Source organism: Leucoraja erinacea, chromosome 39 (genome assembly GCF_028641065.1).
Source record: "Leucoraja erinacea ecotype New England chromosome 39, Leri_hhj_1, whole genome shotgun sequence".
NCBI classification, from domain to species: Eukaryota; Metazoa; Chordata; class Chondrichthyes; order Rajiformes; family Rajidae; genus Leucoraja; species Leucoraja erinaceus.
The window spans coordinates 5,366,782-5,385,183 of record NC_073415.1 but is presented as its reverse complement, the minus strand read 5'-3'; the positions used below and the strand labels follow the sequence as shown (position 1 = coordinate 5,385,183).

General features: G+C 45.7%; 2 protein-coding genes across 2 annotated transcripts in view; both read right to left on the bottom strand.

Annotated features, from left to right (window-relative positions):
• Positions 1 to 1,666: 1,666 nt before the first annotated feature.
• On the bottom strand, positions 1,667 to 8,999 carry pgls (6-phosphogluconolactonase). Its single transcript, XM_055664059.1, has 5 exons — positions 8,619 to 8,999; positions 6,205 to 6,312; positions 4,784 to 4,885; positions 3,847 to 3,987; positions 1,667 to 2,988 (listed from the first exon to the last, which is right to left on the bottom strand). Exons 1-5 carry the CDS (start codon positions 8,982 to 8,984, stop codon positions 2,854 to 2,856), a joined length of 852 nt encoding a protein of 283 aa, XP_055520034.1. The 5' UTR covers positions 8,985 to 8,999; the 3' UTR covers positions 1,667 to 2,853.
• Positions 9,000 to 13,405: 4,406 nt separating this feature from the next.
• Positions 13,406 to 18,402, bottom strand: part of LOC129714434 (adhesion G protein-coupled receptor E3-like) — a 28,534-nt gene continuing 23,537 nt past the window's right edge. The window contains exons 16-18 of the mRNA XM_055664024.1: positions 17,515 to 17,683; positions 16,293 to 16,390; positions 13,406 to 14,190 (exon numbers count right to left, since the gene is read on the bottom strand). Coding sequence (XP_055519999.1) covers position 14,190; positions 16,293 to 16,390; positions 17,515 to 17,683 — 268 coding nt within the window. The 3' untranslated portion in view covers positions 13,406 to 14,189. The remainder of the gene's footprint in view (positions 14,191 to 16,292; positions 16,391 to 17,514; positions 17,684 to 18,402) is intronic.

Genomic DNA, 18,402 nt, shown 5'->3' with positions numbered 1-18,402 from the left:
GGGCTGGTCAGACAGGCGCGGTAGCGTACCAACAGAAGCACAGCCGTTCTACCTGGTCCGCGACGAACTGGTCATATAGGACGGTGTCATAGTCAAGGGCCACAAAGTAGTGATCCCCTCATCGTTGCATGATAAATACTACAATGAGACGCACCCGAAGCTACACTGACCCATGCACAGAACCTGTTCTACTGGCCTGGGATGGCCAAATACATACGGGACCATATATCCTCTTTCCCCACCTGCAACAGTCTTGCACCACACCAGCAGAGGCAGCCCCTACTGCAACAACCTGCACCGGCCCTGGCCTGGATGTCTGTAGCGGCAGACATCTTCGAATGGCGCGGCAAGCACTACCTCGTTCTCGCCGACTCTTTTTCAAACTGGTTTGAAATAGACCTCCTGACCTCCCTCACATCTGAGATGGTCATCCGAAAACTAAGGAAACACTTCTTCACATTCGGCTCACCTGTCCGTTTGCAGACCGACAACAGTAGACAGTTTACCAGCCACGAGTTTAAGCTCTTTGCCAACCGATGGAATTTCCACCACGTCACGAGCAGCCCTGAGTACCCACAGAGTAACGGACTTGCTAAACGGGGTGTCAGGAACTGATGGAGCAATCGCGCCTGGCAAATTCGGACTTTTACCTTGATCTCCTGAACCTCAGGAACATTACCAGAGACTGGACCCTGGGATCACCAGCCCAGCGACTAATGCCCAGGACAACAAGACCTCCGATCCCGATTGCTCAGCAGAAGCTGATACCTCGAGTGCTGGAGCCTGCCTCAATCCAAAAGCGTATTCAGGAGAAACACGATATTCAGAAACGGTCGCACGACAAGTCATGCAAACCTCTCCTGCCTCTACAGGTTGTTTGTTTACAAACTACCAGTGGACATTCCTGTCTGGCTACTGTTGTCGGCACAGCTGACGCGCCTCGATCTTACCTTGTGGACCATGAGGGGACAGTCTACCGCAGAAGTCGTCAACATCTACTTGTTGTACAAGAACCCCGTCCACCGCTTCAGTTCAAGCCATTCGCTGCCGATCCTTCTACCAATCCCCGCATGCCCCACACCCCTCGCATGTTCCATACTCCTCGCCTTCCATACGAGGCACGGCTGTGCCTAACCCCTCCTGCACGTTTCCCCTTTCAGTCACCACAAGCCTCCTCCGCGGCTTTCTCGCCTCCGGGTCCACCGCCTCCCTCTAATCTTTCCGGTGAAGGAGGGGATGACTTGGTTGTACGCGTTGGGGCCGTGTCAGTAGACCGCCTGTTAGATATGGCGAATTTGTTTAACTTTAGTGGCATGGATGCTCACTATACTAACTCTTCAAAGGGGAAGGATATAGATTGGTTTATGCATGCAACCAATCATATATAGCTCAGCATCACTAACCCTGCCTTGCTGTATCATTTATACTAACACCCATTTCCTATTCTACGCAGTTCGGTAGCAGTCTGGAGTCAGTGACTACTAACATGTTATCAAGCCTGTATGTACATTAAAGATTATCTTAAAGTTACGCGTTGTGTAGGTGTCATATTTACAGGTGCATGTTTAACCAGCAGATGCCTGGCAAATAGTTGCCAATGTGTTAACATCACCCACATGGTTGAATTATTTCTCACCCAACAGACCATAGTCAACTAAGCACAAGATTTAGCAGTCATCATCAATTAGTTTAATGCACAGTTACAAAGATTGTGTGTAAAATTCATAACAGCTTAAATTACACTGAAACTAACACAAGTTCTTGGTCCATTGTTCAATAATTTTAGATCACAAAAAGCAAAATGCCGCAGGAACTGGATATGCCAAAACAAATCTATTAATACACAGTAGTCAAGCTGAGTCTGTGGAGGGAGGAGACTTTGAGCCTTTATCTCCCGCCACACTCGGGAGAACGTACAAACTCCGTACAGACAGCATTCATTGTCATGATTGAACTGGGGTCTCTGGCGCTGTAAGGCACTGTCCCCCCTTAAAGGTGGGCCACATGTGTTACCTGACCATCCGAGCATTTCCTAATATTATCCATTTTTAAATCCACCATTCGCACTCCCCAAAACATTGGCAAAACAAACACCCTCAATGATCGATGTGATTTAGATACAAATCCTACCTCATTACTGGCAGGCAGTAGTTAATGCAGAATGACAGTCTCTTTGGGCCCAGAGTGGAATGCAAAGTAGAAACCTTGAACTACTAAATAATGTGCTGGAGGTGAGAAAGTTAACACTCGTGCATTACTAACCACCAAACAACCCAAATACCAACACTTGAAATAAAAAGAGAAAAAAGTTTAAAATTCCAGTGCTGAACCATTTACAAAACAAAAAAAGTCAAGTTTATTAAATATTTCCTCACACGTAAATGCTATCAATTTGTTGGTTTAGTAATGTAATGACCATGCCAATGCATTATTCGCCTACTGTTATCTCAGAGTACTTTGGCTGTTTCCTGCCTTTTACAGAGCACCCTCTCAGATACCAAGCCTGTAGATAACAAATCAAACCAATCTACGATTCAAAGAAACCACAAAGTAACTCAGCGGGCCAGGCAACATCTCTGCAGAATATGGATAGGCAACGTTTTAGGTCAGGACCCTTCTTCAGATCCATCTCTTCTCCAGAGATGCTGGATGACCCACTGAATTACTCAGGCACTTTTTGAGTGTGTTTTTTTTTGTTTTTTCAATGTAAACCAGCATCTGCTGTTCCTTGTGTCTATGATTCAAGAAAGTCACTATACTTTGGCAGATTGCCTGGGATTAATAAAATAAAAATTAGCCCGATAAGTCTTTATATATTCAGTCAAGTCCTTGCATGAGGAGGGAGGGCGGTGTTTATTTATGCACCCGCTCCACCTTCATAGTCAGCTTGCTTGCGGCAGCTTCATCAATAAACCAGTGCACCTCGCCCTTGGCCAGCTTGATCCGAGCAGCAGGTAGTGGGTTTTTCTGGTGGCCTTCCAGAATATCCTGGGCAAAGGCAAATGACAGATTACTTAGACATTCAACACTGCTACACATATTGACACAAAGTTCGGGAATAACTCGAGCGGGTCAGGCAGGCAGGCAGATGGGACTAGATCAGATAAACATCAAGGCCAGTGTGGACGAGTTGGGCCAAATTACATGTCTCCACACCGTGTAACTATCACACTGCGATTAATAGTCATGAAAACAAACAAGGAGCGAAACACAGAATTGGCTTGGGTCAAATTACAGTTGTAGCTACTCAAGTGCCCCTATCACTCTGCTTTTGCCGACCCTGAACCCCCTTCCCCTCCCTTCCCTTTTTATTTTCCCACCCACTCCCTCTGTTGGTCCCATCCAGCACTACCTCTTATTCAGTTCCATTCTTCACCCTTTCCCGTCAGATTGCAGAATCTCCAGCCTTTTGTTCTCCACTGATCCCCTCCCAGTCTCTGCTACCGTCTCCACCCCTTCCTTCCTCGACCTGACATATTTGCCAAACAACTCATCTTCCGCTGTACCTAAATATATCGCCTGGTCATTCTTGTCACCCCGACCCCACCTATCTATACTGGCTGCTTCCCTTTTTCAGTCTCAATGAAGGGTCCCAACCCGCAATGTCAACTGTCCTTTTCCCTCCACAGATTTTGCCTAACAATTTTGCTGCAGAATAATTGCATTTGCTTTCACAAGACCTGTGAAGAAACACTTGTGGTCTCAACTGCAAAATGGGATTGATTTTTTAGTAATGGGAATTAAAGGTCTTGGAACTAAGGCTGGCATGATAGGCTTTAGGTACAAATAGCTTCAATCTATATTTACAATGGCTGAGTGCCTATATTGCCTGGGACAGGTTCTTACCTTTAATATTGATGCCTTACTCTCGCCTGTCACAACAAAGACGGCACTGCGGGCAGCATTCAGCAAGGGAAGGGTCATAGTTATGCGTTTCGGTGGTGGCTTTGGAGAGTCACTAATTGGAGCAATTATCTTGCTTTGTTCCTGTTTCAAAACAGATGCAATAACACATTAAATGGAGTTGTTAAAACTTGCTGGCTTTAATCACCAATATTAATTGTGAAACATTTCAATGGACATCGACATCATTCATTTCTGCCCTTCATTTACTTTGCCCTCTATTCATCCATTAAAAGCAGTTACATTTATCCAACACCTCCCACAGCCACAGGTCACAACGAGACAATGAAATAGTTTAAAAACACGGAATGACACAAAAAAACCCACAAAGTGGTGGGTTAACTCAACAAGTCAGCAAGCATCTCTGGACAACATGGATAGGTGACGTTTCGGGTCAGACCCCTTCTTCAGCCTTAGAAAAATAGTTTGACTGTAATGCAGGAAAGGTGATGAGTTCTAGGTAATGCAAGTAGTTGCCAAGGTGCAGGGGTGATGGTCTGAAGGATCACAGAGTCTGAGACTGCATCAGGGGGATTGTGAAATCAGCTGCTAGGAGATAATTGAGGGTGGTGCGATTACAACATTTAAAAGATATTTGGACAGATACATGGACAAGAAGGGTTTAGAGAGGTATGGGGCAAACGTGAGAAGGTGGGACTAGTGTAGATGGGACATCTTGGTCAGTATGAGCAAGTAGGGCCAAAGGGCCTGTTTCCATGCAGTGTGATTCTATGAGAATAAACTTTTCCATCCAGAGAACACAGAATCTACCTCCGCCAGAAAAACTTTAAAGGAATCGCGGCAAGTTAACTCAAATAGTCTCAGGGCAAATCCATCCATTTGGAAATAACTTCCCTCCAACACAAAGAGTGTGTGTTACCTGTAGCAGGGGGTGGTCCGGGAAGAGGGAGCATGTGTGCCCATCAGGGCCGATTCCCAGGAGCAGCAAGTCAAAGACTGGTATGTTCTCACCTGGAAACAGCTGAAGGAGAAAAACACAGACGGAGGGTCAACACAACACAAGGGATCTGGAAACGAGGAGTCCTGCTCGAGGTGACAATGTTGGTGGAGATCAGACAGGGGGGGGTACACGTATGGCACTGAGAAAGGAAAGATTTTGGAACCCGAGGGGGCAACTTTCTCACTCAGAGGATGATAAGTATATGGAATGAGCCAGAGGAGGTAGTTGAGGCAAGTACAAAAATAGTTTAAAAAATATATTTTTTTATTAGTAGTGTACAATAATAAGACATGAATAACATATTACATTTTGTGTACAACTTCTTATTTTAAATTTAATAGTAAAAAAAGAAAGTGAAAAAGGAAGAAATGGAGAAAAAGAGAATTTTATATAAAGTAGTGATATTATTAGTTCAAGAGGAAATAGTAAAGAAAAATCCCATGGGGCTGTATAGCCTGAAGGAGAAAACAAAAAAGTAATGTGAAATAAGAATAAAGAAGAAAAAGAGAGAGAAAAAAAGAGGTGAAAAGGGGATATACCTACTTCGTATCTTTACCCACCCCTCACCCGGTTCTGAAACAATTAATTTCTAAGTTTGCGTGTCACCATATGCTTGTAATAAGTCGATAAAGGGAGACCAAATCTTTAAGAATTAATCCGATTTGCCTGATAGGACGAATCTCATATCTTCAAGATGTAACATTTCCGACATATTTGAGATCCACATTTTGAGCGTTGGTGTGGGTGCATTTTTCCAGAATTTAAGTATTAGTTTTTTTGCCGTTATTAAGCACAAAAATAGTATTTAAAAGACATTTGGACAGGTACATTGATGGGAAATGGGACGAGCTTAGATGGGGAATTTGGTCGGCAAGGGCGAGTTGGGTTGAAGGGCCTGCTTCTGTGCCATACGACTAGCACCAACAAATTCCTTGCCATGAAACGCCATGTGGGGCAACACAGTGGTGTAGCTGGCAGGAAGAGCTGCTGCCTCACAGTGCCAGAGACCCAGGTGCGATCCTGACTTGTGTGGAGTTTGCATGTTCTCCCTGAGACCTCCCGTTATTTCTGAAAGTTCTCTGCAATTCATGATGTCTTTTGCCAGTGAAAACATTCCCCTTGTTATTGATGATAATTCCAGTCTGGAACTAGTTTGCATCAAAAAACACTGCTTTATAGAATCCTTCCCGCAACTCGCATCACTCCAATTATCCCCAAGAACCATCAGCACCTTTGGCCTAATATGAAGAGAAAGCAGGTCTCAATTTCTGTCCTCGCCATTGCACCAATTGAATGCTGCAATGTACAGGCACACCATTAAATGCTGGCCAGTACTGTACCTCTCTCAATTTCTCCGCATACTTGTCTGCAGCTTCATCCACAGGCAGCGAGGGGTTAATTGCAACCACTTGATTATTGGGAATGGAGATCTTGGAGAACAGTTGCTTCTGAAACAGATAATGCAGTGGTTTTAGATTTACTTTTAAACACGTGTACAAGATACAGTGAAAAGCGTTACTTGCATGCTATCCAAACAAATCGGAAATACTAATCCTAAATACAATCAAGTCAAACTCCAGTTTGATAGAGCAAAGGGGAAGATACAGAGTGCACAATGTAGTTTGCTGCCTTACATCGCCAGAGACCCTGGTTCGATCCAGACCAAGGGTGCTGTCTGCACAGGCTTTGTACGTTCTTCCTGTGGCTGCGTGCATTTTCTCCGGGTACACTTAGTCCTAATTTGGTTGACAACAGCCCTAAGAGTCAGCCTCATCTAAAAAACCATTGACCGCAAATGTCCCCAACCATTAATTCCTTAAACCAAGCAGTGACCTATTCCATTACCAGACTCAAGAAATCCTCAACTCCTGCTGTGACACATTTGGACCATTAGGAGTTAGATAGGAGTTTGAATGAGGATATGGCCCCAATGTAGGTAAATAGGACTAGCACAGAATGCCAACTTGAGGATGAGGGGAAGGAACCTTACACCTTGAAGCTTACCAAATAGTGAAAGGCCTGGATAGAGTGGATGTTTCCACTACCAGAGGCCATAGCATCAGAATAAAAGGATGTACCTTTAGAAAGGAGATGAGGAGCAATTTCTTTAAACATCCGTGGAATTCATTGCCAGACAATCTGGCAATGAATCTGTGGAATTCATTGCCAGACAGTGATGGGGGCCAAGTTAATTAATATTTTTATGGCAGAGATTAACAGATTCTTGATCAGAGGTTATGGGGCGAAGACAGGGGAATGGGGTTGGGAGGAAAAGATAGATTAGCCATGATTGAATGGCGGATTAGACTTCATGGCCTAATACTGCTCCTAGAACTTATGACAGGGCAAGCCGAAGGGCCTGTTTCTTTGCAATTATTGCACCATGTTTGTATGGCATTGTTTCTCAAAGCCCAAGACTGACCCTCTGCTCATTCCCTAAACCACCCACCCACCTCTCATCCTCCTCACTACCTGCGCCGACCACCCACCCCACTGACAAATCCTCAACCTCCCCTTGCACCCACCACTCCCCCTACCCAAACCGACCACCCATCCCTCAGTCTCCCCTGTACACACCCACCCCCATATTCCCTACACACCCCCCCCATTCCCCACCCCCCCCCCCATTCCCCACACCCCGCCATATTCCCCACCCACCCCCACCATATTCCCTACACCCACCCCCCCATATTCCCTACACCCACCCCCCCATTCCCTACACCCACCCCCCATATTCCCTACACCCCCCCCCATTCCTTTCACCCCCCCCCCTACACACCCCCCCCCATATTCCCTACACACCCCCCCATTCCCCATACCCCGCCATATTCCCTACACCCACCCCCATATTCCCTACATACCCCCCCATTCCCCATACCCCCCCCATATTCCCTACACCCCCCCATATTCCCCACACCCCCCCCCCCCCCATATTCCCTACACCCCCCCCCTACACCATTCCCTACACCCACCCCCATATTCCCTACACCCCCCCATATTCCCTAAACCCACCCCCCCAATTCCCCCATACACCCACCCCCATATTCCCCACACCCCCCCATATTCCCTACACCCCCCCCCCATATTCCCTACACCCCCCCCCATATTCCCTACACCCACCCCCATATTCCCTACCCCCACCCACCCCCCCATATTCCCTACACCCCACCCCCATATTCCCTACACCCCCCATATTCCCTACACCCACCCCCATATCCCCTACACCCACCCCCATATTCCCCACACCCACCCCCATATTCCCTACACCCACCCCCATATTCCCTACACCCCCCCATATCCCCACACCCCCCCCCCACATATACCCTACACCCACCCCCCCATATTCCCTACACCCACCCCCCCCCATTCCCTACACCCCCCCCCATATTCCCTACACCCACCCCCATATTCCCTACACCCCCCCATATTCCTTACACCCACCCACCATTCCTAACACACGCCCACCCCCCCACGCCCCCTGCACCCACCCATCACCCATAACTCACCCTCTCCACCCTGCACCCACCAATCTACCCATTAAACCCACCCCCATTCCCTACAACTACCCCCTATATTCCCTACATCCACCTACACTGACCACCCAACCCCCACCCATTATCACTCACCCTCTCCACCCAACCCCCCCAGTCTCTCTCCCCTGCCCCCACCCCTCCCCTGCCCCCACCACCCACCCCCCCCCCATCTCCCCTTCCCCCACCCTCCTCTCCCCCCCCGCGGGCCCCGAGCGCTTTACCCGGTACAGGCCGCATGTGCTCTGCGGGTCGTCGAAGGGGACGAGGCGCTCGTCGCAGAAGCCGAGGATCCAGCGCTGACTGTCGGCTCCGGGCGCCCGCGCCTCGCGCTCCAGGGCGGCGGGTAACTCAGCCGCCAACAGCGGCACCAACCCGCCGCCCGACACGGCCACGGCGAAGCGGCCTCGGCTCTGGACCGCCTGGCTGGCGGCGCCCAGCACGAATGTACCCAGGGCCGGGCCCAGCTCTTTAGGCGACGGGAAGACGCGGACCCGGGGAGACAACATGGCGGCTCCGGCTGGGGGAATGTCCCGCCCCCGACGCTTGATTGGCCGAGACCCCGTCAAACCCGAACTTGATTGCCCCATTCCAACGTCAATCTCCCGTCTAAAGCCCGCCCCCACTGGCCCTGATTAGTTATCTGTAATGTGATTGGTGCCTGGACTGAGCGGCCCGCCCTTCGGTTATCTCCGATTGGTTAAAACCAACGTCAATCATTCCTGTCTGATTAGTGATTGGCTCATCAACACAGCAGTCACAATGACTCGACAACCTGCCGTTCGGCCCATCTATTGAGAAAGACTATCCCCTCCAATGCAACAAGATCAAGATTTCCAACTTGGTCAGATCAGGAAAGTCATCTTTGTGACCCAGGAGGTGTATTTTTTTGTGTATGAAGGAACTGTCAACACAAAATGCTGGAGTAACTCATTATTGAGGCAGTCTACTCGTTTTCAAGAGTGTTTAATTGGTACTAAAATTATGAGCAATGAAATCACGTGCAGCAGCATACCCAGTTTGTACACACAATATTCAATAAATAAATAACATATACATACAATACATAACACACAACAAGTTTAATAAATAAATCACAATATTAGTGCAGATTAAAACACAGGTCCCTTGTGCAACTAAGACATTTTGTAGTGTGACGTTTAGTCAGCGGTTGTCGTGTTTGATAGCCTGATGGTCGTTGGCAAGAAGATGTTTCTGTACTTAGTCATTGTTTTCAGGCTCCTTTACATTCTTCCTGTTGGCGTGAGTGAAATGGCCAGGGTGGTGCGAGTCTTTGATGATCCTGGCTGCCTTTTTAAGGCAGCACATCCTATAGAGATCCCATTACTGAAGCAGCTGAATATTGGGCTGAGGACATTACTGAAGAAGTTGCTTAATCCAATATCAAAAACTATTAAGTGTGCCTTCCTGGAATTCTGTCAATGACCAGAGTGATGGAATCCTGAAACAATCACCATCTTCCTTTGCGCAGGTGTGTTTCAGCCCACCTTGTCCAAGCCAACGTTTGCCTATCTATGCTAATCCAATTGGCCCACATTAGAACAATATCCTTCCTTGTCCTTATCTCGGTAGCTGTCCACATGCTTTTTAAACATTGCAACTGAGACTGTCTTCATGAACAGATTTTTCCCAGCTGTTCACAGGCAACAGAGTCGTCATCTCACCAGAGGGCAGTCCTGAGTATTTACCTCATTGGAGACCTTTGAACTATCTTTAACAAAACTTTACACTAAATGTTGTACCCTTTATCATAGTTCAAGTGGAAGGTTACAGCTCTTTTCAGTGGCTCTTGAAAGAGCCTTTGTTGGACTGAATAAGATGGAGGGTTTGGGGGCTCTCGAGAACTATGGAGCCTCAAGAGGTCTAAATAAATCTAGATTTGTCGAGATTGCCAGACTGAGGAACACACACGATCACAGAATTGGTGAATGATAGTGCAGCCTCAGAGAAAAAATAATACCATCTCAAGGTATACCACCAAAACGTCACCTATTCCTTCGCTCCAGAGATGCTGCCTCACCCGCTGAGTTTCTCCAGCATTTTCGTCTACCTGCCATTATCAATATATAATTCTGGTTATTTTGAAGACTAAATCCTTGTTTAAACAGTTTTTTTGGCACAACCAGTTGTACGTATTTGACTTAATTTAATTCATATGGATGGAATGATTTGACGGAATAGCGTGCAATGTTTCACTGTATCTCGATACATGAGACAATAATAAACCAGCACTTTAATTTGTTTCCCTGTATCTCATCACACCCGCCAAAAATAAACTACTACCCCATTTTAACAACGAAGAAAGTCAAACAGACGGAGACTCGTGTATAAGGTTATAGCTCTTTAAAATGGCTTTTATAAGAGCCTTTGTGGGAATGAGGATGAAGGGACGTTGTAGGTGCTCTGCCCGCAGATGAGGCAGGCCAGCTGGATGTCCTCGGAGATGACGGCAACATCTCGACATGGATCCGGCCACCATAAGCCTCGCCGTCCTCCTGTAGAAACCCCAGGGCTAAACTCTAGAAAGCCGGGTCCTGAAGGATGCCCCGCACCATACGCTGATCTCTGGCAACGCATCTCCCTCAGATAGGCTCATCTCGTTTTCACACCTTACCCTTCCTTATCTCTGTGTCTCCCTCTCCCGACTCAGTCTGAAGAAGGGTCTCGATCCGAAACGTCATCCATTCCTTCTCTCGAGATGCTGCCCGTCCCGCTGAATTACTCCAGCATTTTATGACTATTTTCCGTGTCAACCAGCATCTGCAGTTCCTTCTTACTCATCTCGTTCAGAGCCTGGCCATCATAAGCCAAATAATCGCGGAGCCTCGGGCAGAAGTCAAAATAAATCTAGATTTATAAATATTGAGTGTCAACAGATATAGGGATAGCCGGACTGAGTTACAGACTCGACCACGATGCTGATGATGGAATAGTAGACTCAGGGAGTCAATGAGCCAATTTTAATTACATTTAAAGCCTAAATCCTCGTTTAAACTTGCATTTCCAATACACCGATCGCAGTACTTAGACACTTCCAAGTGGACTTATGTATGTTGGTTATACTATATCGTGCATATAGAACGTGTTAACTGGATAGTACGCGGTTTTCACCAAATATTATAGAGGAGCTCCTCTAGGATCTTTGGATTTCACTGTATCGAGGTAGATGTGACAATGATTAATCCATACAAATATTTAAACAGTATAGGTGAAAGAAGTTTTGAGGCGTTCTCCCGCGAATGTCTTCGGGGACGATGGTAACATATGGACGGCCAACTGGTATCCCGGGCCTTGCTGTCCTCCTGTAGCGCAGATCCATCCATTCCCGCCACCAGACACCTCTCTCCCAAGGAGATCCACCGCGGGGAGCGAGTGTCCCTCCCGCCTCCCATGCCGTCAACAACTGGGCGGCCTTCACTCCGGCCAACTTGCCCACCTCCCGCCTTTTGTTGCTGACAGGAACCTGGTAGACGCGGGCAAACCCCTCGCACTTTCAATACCTCCCTTCCATCGTATCCTACACTTTTACACCAAGTTATTATTTTTAAACTCGAAACGGTGAAACTTATATAGTTCTTTACCCGAGCATTGTACCGTGGATAGACGCAACAAGCTGGAGTAAGGCAGCATCTCTGGGTTCTTCAGACTGTTACAGTGAAGCCTGTCAGAGCTCATTCAACCACGATCCTTTTTTGAAGATATTAAGAGCAAATAATATGTTGATAGTTAGACTGAGATACAACTCATCCACAAGTCTGATCTCTGGCGAATGACTGTGCAGCCTCAAGGAGTCAAAACAACCCATTTCCAATAAGCCATTCTAGTTATCTTGAAGACTAAATCATTGTTTGTGTTGTTTTGCTCCCGCGCATTTATCATCCGTGAGATGGCCTATTGTACGCGTTGTGTATGGTTTGATTGTATTCGTGTGGATAATACACAAACAGAACTCTTTATGGCGTCTCGGTACGCGTGACAATAATAAATTAATACTACAACAATGAAGAAAGGCAGACTGACAAAAAAAGACGAGGAATCGGGAGAAAGGTCGCAGCTCTTTTCAGTGGCTCTTGAAAGAGCCTTTGTTGGGCTGAAGACATGGGGCGGTTTGAGGCGATCTCCCCGCGGGTGAAGCGGGCTTGTCTTTGGAGATGATGGTAGCACCTCGACATGGTCGGTATCTTGGGCGCGCTGACCTCTTGACCGTTCCAGTAGAGCCGAACTCTGCAAGCGCCGGTCCATCTTCAAGTCTGTGAGGATAAAATCTCCTCACCCGGATCTCTGGGAAGCCCCCTCATCTCCACTGTGCCTATGTCCCTCACGGTCACACCACCCATATCACGTTACACCTTTTGCGGGGACACTCGCTCCGGCAATGCTACCTTCCACTCACCGAGACCAACACGACAGACAGAGTATGGCAGCAGAGATCCTACAGTGAGGATCTTTGTGTGTCAGGGTTTTCGTCCATCCGTTTTTATAAGCAGCGGCAAAAACCGCCTCCAACGTTGATTGGCTCCGTCTCCAAACAACCTGACCTGGCGAACAACACATGGAGAAGTATCTCGACCAGAAACGACACCCATTCCATTCCTTCTCTCCAGAGATGCTGCCTGGCCCGCTGAGTTACTCCAGCTTTTTGTGTCTATCTTCGACACATTGGTTGCGTTCAGTTGTCCCTCTGAGAACCCCGCTACTTCAGGAGTCAGAAGTAATATGTGCTCAATTTTAAGAGATGGATAAGAATTCATAAGTTCCACGAGCAGGATTAGGCCATTCGGTCCATCAAGTCTATGCCATCATTCAATTCTCAACTCCATGCTCCTGCCTTCTCCCTATAACCCTTGACACCCCTACTAATCAAGAAATCTGCCAATCTCAGCCTTAATAATATCCATTGACTTGTCCTCCACAGCCGTCTGTGGCAACAAATTCCACAGATTCACCAGCAACCGACAATATAAATTCTTCATCATCTTTGTCCAAAGTCACGGCTTAGTTTTACTTTATTATTTTAACGTGTACCGAGATACAGTTAAAAGCTTTTGTTTGCGGCTACCCAGTCAAAGAACATGAATACAAGCGTGCACAGTTCATAAATAAAGAGTACAGCAGTGCAATATATAGCATTGAAGTTCAATTAAACATAGTTCAAAAAACTCTAATGAGATAAATGGGAGGTCAGTCCAGTGACCATGCACAATAACCATAATTATACACCATTTGCGAAAGCTGCTTTTAACATCTATCATAGTGCAAGAATTGGATTGCAAGGAGCAGTTTTATTAAAATCCATTCTAAGAATTGGATGTTTGTTCAAGGTGAGCTTTTGTTAAGCAGTTCTTAGTTTCCCTTGAGGATGAAAAGAGTGTCTCTTTCTCTCTCTTGCTGTGTTTCATGAAAACCGTGGTGTAATAGCGACATTTCCACAGCTGTTATTAGCTTGGGATCTTGGTTCGATGAAGAAACAATTATTTTCGAGTTCAAACACCATTCCTGTTGGAGGAGTCTGTGCTCCCATGCTCTGCTGTGCTTCAGGGCAGCAGAAGTTGGCATTTGGAAGAAACTGAGCCAAAGTGTTGTAGAACTGTAGACCAATTCTAAGCAATAGCACACAGTCATATCCTTCGTGATTGAATAGTCAAGGTAATTTGTTGCAAGTCTCTTTGTGGAGTTAATTCTCATTGCTGTCTCAAAGATGATGGCCATCACTTCATCATCTGCTGGGTCTCCGTCACAGAAGCTGTGATAAGGATGCCATCACTGCTCGCCACTCTACAGCAGAGGAAAATAAATTCTTATGAACATATTCAGTACATAAGGCGGCACAGTGGCGCAACTGTTAGAGCCGCTTCCTCACAAGCCAAAGACCCGGGTTCGATCCAGACCTCGGGTGCTCTCTGTATAGAGTTTGCATGTTGTGCCTATGACTGCGTAAGTTTCCTCCCACATCCCAAAGACATGCAGTTTTGTAGGTTAAATAGCCTCTGTAAAATTGCTACTAATGTGTAGGAAGTGAGATGGGAAAGTGGGATAATGGATAATGTAGAACTAATGTGAACAAAGAGTGGTCAGTGTGAACTGGGTGGGTTGAAGAGCCTGTTTCCATGCTGTATCTCTAAACTAAACTAAAATTAACTTCAGACAACAACAGACGTGTGGCATATCATTCAAACTGAAATATTGCAAAAGGATTTGAGTATAGGAGCAGAGAGGTTCTACTGCAGTTGTACAGGGTCTTGGTGAGACCACACCTGGAGTATTGCGTACAGTTTTGGTCTCCAAATCTGAGGAAGGACATTATTGCCATGGAGGGAGTGCAGAGACGGTTCACCAGACTGATTCCTGGGATGTCAGGACTGTCTTATGAAGAAAGACTGGATAGACATGGTTTATACTCTCTAGAATTTAGAAGATTGAGAGGGGATCTTATAGAAACTTACAAAATTCTTAAGGGGTTGGACAGGCTAGATGCAGGAAGATTGTTCCCGATGTTAGGGAAGTCCAGGACAAGGGGTCACAGCTTAAGGATAAAGGGGAAATCCTTTAAAACCGAGATGAGAAGAACTTTTTTCACGCAGAGAGTGGTGAATCTCTGGAACTCTCTGCCACAGAGGGTAGTTGAGGCCAGTTCATTGGCTATATTTAAGAGGGAGTTAGATGTGGCCCTTGTGGCTAAGGGGATCAGGGGGTATGGAGAGAAGGCAGGTACGGGATACTGAGTTGGATGATCAGCCATGATCATATTGAATGGCGGTGCAGGCTTGAAGGGCCGAATGGCCTACTCCTGCACCTAATTTCTATGTTTCTATGTTTCTATGAACGAGAGAGGATGATGTTACCTGTGGTACAATTTAGACTTTAGACTGTGGAGATACTATGTGAAAACAAGCCCTTTAGCCCACTGAGTCAGCGTTGACCAGCAATCAGCCCATACACTCACTAGCACTATCCTACATACTAGCGACAATTTTAATTTACAATGTCGGAGGAAACTGGAACACCCAGAGAAAACCCACGTGGTCACAGGGAGAACATACAAACTCCATAGAAACAACACCCTAGTCAGTTTCGAACACAGATCTCTGGCGTTGTAAGGCAGCAGCTCAACGACTGCACCACCCCTAAATTCATGGTGGAAGTCCCAAAGAGAGCGCAACAATTATCTTGGGAACTTCTGAACTACGCAAAGGAAGAAAGGTCTATTCGGATTTTGTTGCTGGAAGGTGGTACTAGGATTGGCCCCATGATGTGATGTCTCCTATGATTTAATAGTTTAGTATTTCCACACTGACACACAGGCAACAAGGGGGTCAAAACTTTGATCCAGCTGGGAGAGTAAAGAAGGCAGTATCATCTCAACATCAGTATTACAGGCGATCAGCACAAGGCTTCAGTAGTCAAGAGTATTTTTATTGTCCCGAAATAAAATAATGAAATTTTTACTTGCATCGCTCTCAGTAGCTACCAAAATAAACAATAAATTGTTCAATAAATAAAAAATATATATATTACGAAAACAAAGCCCAAATTTGTAAGGTCATAAGTGATAGGAGAAGAATTGGGCCATTTGGCCCATCAAGTCTACTCCACCACTCAATCATGGCTGATTAATCTCTCCCTCCTAACACCATTCTCCTGCCTTCTCCCCATAAACTCTGACAACCGTGCTAATCAAGAAAGTCCCGAGTGCAATCAAGGCAGTTCAGAGTTGAGTTGGATTCATAGTGTTCAACAGCTGATGGTTGTTGGGAAGCTGGACATTACAGTGAGCAAGGTAAGATTGAAGCATCAGCTTTACTAACAACTCGGCAATGTTCAGTGACTGTTCTGGTGTTGGTGGAATATTGAACAGAGATCAGATTAAACCCACTTACCATCTAAGTTGATGTATTATTGTGGCGGCGTCCTTGGGTGAAACTATCTTCTTGTTCCTACACATCACAGAAAACAACCTCTTGCACTGGGTTACCACCTTAATGGAAGATACAAGTCATTGGCAGATGGAATTGAAATCTGATAATTTGGAAACAAAGAACTGCAGATGTTGGCTAATACAGAAAAAGGCTCAAAGTACTGGAATAGCTCAGCAAGTCTGAAGAAGGGTCTCGACCCGAAACGCTACCTATCCATGTTCTCCAAAGATGTTGCCTGAGCTGCTGACTTACTCCTGCACTTTGTGTCCTTTAATTTGTATCCCACTGTGTTGTAGAGTGCTATATGTACTAAATGCTGGAGACCCTTTGAACTGAAATGTTAACTCTTTTTTTCCCCATAGACATTGGGTGTGTCCAGCATGTTCAGTTTTTATTAGAGTAAATTACAGGTACAAGGAAGGACCAGTAAACAGGGGAATTTGGCAAGAGATCAATAAATGAGGGAACAGAGAGGGGAATCAGCAAATGCTTCTTTTATCTGGAAAAGAGAAAACTGATGTGAACTTTCATAAAATGTATTAATGAGTATGGATATTCCAGCACAGCCGTAAGGGCCAAATGGCTTCCATCCAACCAGTAACAGTTCTATGGTTCGATGCGGAGAATATTAGTTTCCACATAATGTTCAATACAAGGGCCCTTTAATAACTCCATTAGGGAATTAAGGCAAAAACTATTTCAGTTGGATAATGACAAGGAATTTCAAGGATTGGAAGCAAATGCTGTCCCAGGATATTTCGCAGAAGCAGACAGTGATAAGAGTGGTGATGGAGGCGGGTTTTATTGTGATAAGATTTATTATTATAAATTCTTTATTGTGTATTGTGTGTTCTTTATCATTGTACCGCTGCTGACAAATTAATTTCACTTGCACTTTATGTGCAATGTGACGAATAAAACCGTATTGTATTGTATTGTATTGGGCACGACAGTGGCTTTAAGATGGGCACATGGATATGCAGGGAATGGAGAGGTATGGATCACATGCAGGTAGAGGAGATTACATTAACTTTGCATCACGCTCAGCACACACATTGTGGGCTGAATGACATGTTCCTGTGCTGCACTGTTCCGCATTAACATGATAAAAACTGGCATAGACCAGTTGGGTAGAATGGCCTGTGTTTTTGTACAAAATGTCATGTAAATCTCTGCTCCGTACCTTGGGATTTAACACACAGAGGATGATGAAGATGAAGAAACCCTGGAAACTGTTGACAATGGTGAACAAATACGCCATCACTATCGTTTCCTCATCAAAGTGGAACAAGCCAAAGATCCAGCTGCAACCCAGAATAAACACTCGCCCGATGGCTTTAAACGTCAACATCCTGCAACAAAGCAAGGTCAGTGAGATATACATCATGTTCAATATGTCTGCATGAACACTCAGCTGCAAAATTCAGTCTCCACCATTCACACTAAGCATACTATGTGGTAGTGTCAGCAAATCCTGCCTCTGGAACCTATGTCATTAAAGTCAATTAATAAAATTTCAACAGTACAGAATAACCTGCTGCCAGATATTATTTCATACGTTTCAGTCTAATGTATTTCTAAGCATTTAATTTGACATTAAATCATAGAGTAATGAAATTACATATTTTCTCTCAGAGTTCCCCTGCCCCTTCTGCTTTGTGTTGTTCAGTTCTCTTCGTGCTGAACCTAGACAGTCTTTATTTGAGACTGATAACGTTGGAGCAACCTCGCAGATCACGCAGCATCTCTGGAGAACATGGATAGGTGATGTTTTGGGTCGGAACCCTTCTTCAGATAAAACGAGGGTCCCCAATGAGGTGTTTAAGAAGGAACTGCAGATGCTGGCAAATCGAAGGTACACAAAAATGCTGGAGAAACTCAGCGGGTGCAGCAGCATCGAAGTGCGAAGGAAATAGGCAACGTTTCGGGTCTGAAGAAGGGTTTCAGCCCGAAACATTGCCTATTTCATTCGCTTCTAGATGTTGCTGCACCCGCTGAGTTTCTCCAGCATTTTTGTGTCCCCAATGAGGTAGTTGGCAGCTCAAGCACCTTAAATAGTTAGAGACATACA

Bases quoted from the DNA above. Each gene is read 5' to 3' on its own strand.
- pgls (XM_055664059.1), bottom strand. From the start codon at position 8,984: ATGGGGCAATCAAGTTCGGGTTTGACGGGGTCTCGGCCAATCAAGCGT. The intron at 3,988-4,783 runs GTAACACACACT...GTTTTGAAACAG, and splicing joins CGGACCACCCCCTGCTACAG to GAACAAAGCAAGATAATTGC. The intron at 2,989-3,846 runs GTAAGAACCTGT...GCCTTTGCCCAG, and splicing joins GTAAGGCATCAATATTAAAG to GATATTCTGGAAGGCCACCA.